At 40.5% G+C, this 813-nt stretch overlaps 1 protein-coding gene across 1 annotated transcript in view; it reads left to right on the plus strand.

Annotated features, from left to right (window-relative positions):
* MELLADRAFT_106196 (uncharacterized protein) overlaps positions 1-613 on the plus strand; it is a gene marked incomplete at both ends in the record, with an annotated part of 1663 nt that extends 1050 nt beyond the window's left edge. Inside the window, one exon of the mRNA XM_007409651.1 lies at positions 170-613. Within this exon, the coding sequence (XP_007409713.1) occupies positions 170-613 (444 nt within the window). The remainder of the gene's footprint in view (positions 1-169) is intronic.
* Between the last annotated feature and the right edge of the window lie 200 nt (positions 614-813).

Raw genomic sequence — 813 nt, forward strand, 5'->3', positions numbered from 1 at the left:
CGCAAGGTCTTAATGAAGACACCTGCTGGTCGAGAGAAGGTTGCAGCTGACACAGCTTATTCAAAGAGACTCATCAGTCGTCCACAAACCAAAAAGGCTGTAAGTAATTTGATCATACCTACTTCACTTATTATGGTAAACTAATCACCAATATGACAATCCACCCCAGATCTATGATGCTCAAAAATCAGTGGCAGTTGCTATATTTGGTGCTGACTCTGGAGAAGCAGAAATTATATCTCAACGTGATATTCATTCTGAAGACAAACTGAGCAGCTCCACTCCCAGCAAGGTCCGATGCAGCTGGAGGAGTGCCAAACTCGACACATTGATCAGCTTGATTGACCAGTGCGTCTGGGCTCGTGAAACTGTTGCTTCAGCTCGCCGTTCAGCACACCATCTAGTGGAGCATGGTCCTTACAACACGACACCCGATTTTGATATATTTCCGCCGCAGTTGTTTCAACGCTCACTTGTTTTGCCAACTTGGATAGCTTCAATGTCAGGAGTTGCGGTCAGGAACTTGAAGTTAGCAACAACTAATAAGGTTGACATACTTAGATCAATTGAGAAGTTAACCAAAGAGCTTGCTTCTTCTTCCACATCCCAATAATACAATCACTTTTTGTGGTTGGGCACTTTTAATTTTTCTTGTACATATGTTCTTTGATAGCTTTGTTTCATTGGAAGTTTTTTGTCTTCCAATGGTCAATAAGTCACTCATTTCTCTATCCACATTCATTTTTCTGATCTATTGAGTGTTTTCTATATTTTGGATATCTAGTTTTTTACTTATACATTCTCTTTTCTCTG

The sequence above is a fragment of the Melampsora larici-populina genome (assembly GCF_000204055.1).
Source record: "Melampsora larici-populina 98AG31 unplaced genomic scaffold MELLAscaffold_17, whole genome shotgun sequence".
Taxonomy (NCBI): Eukaryota; Fungi; Basidiomycota; class Pucciniomycetes; order Pucciniales; family Melampsoraceae; genus Melampsora; species Melampsora laricis-populina.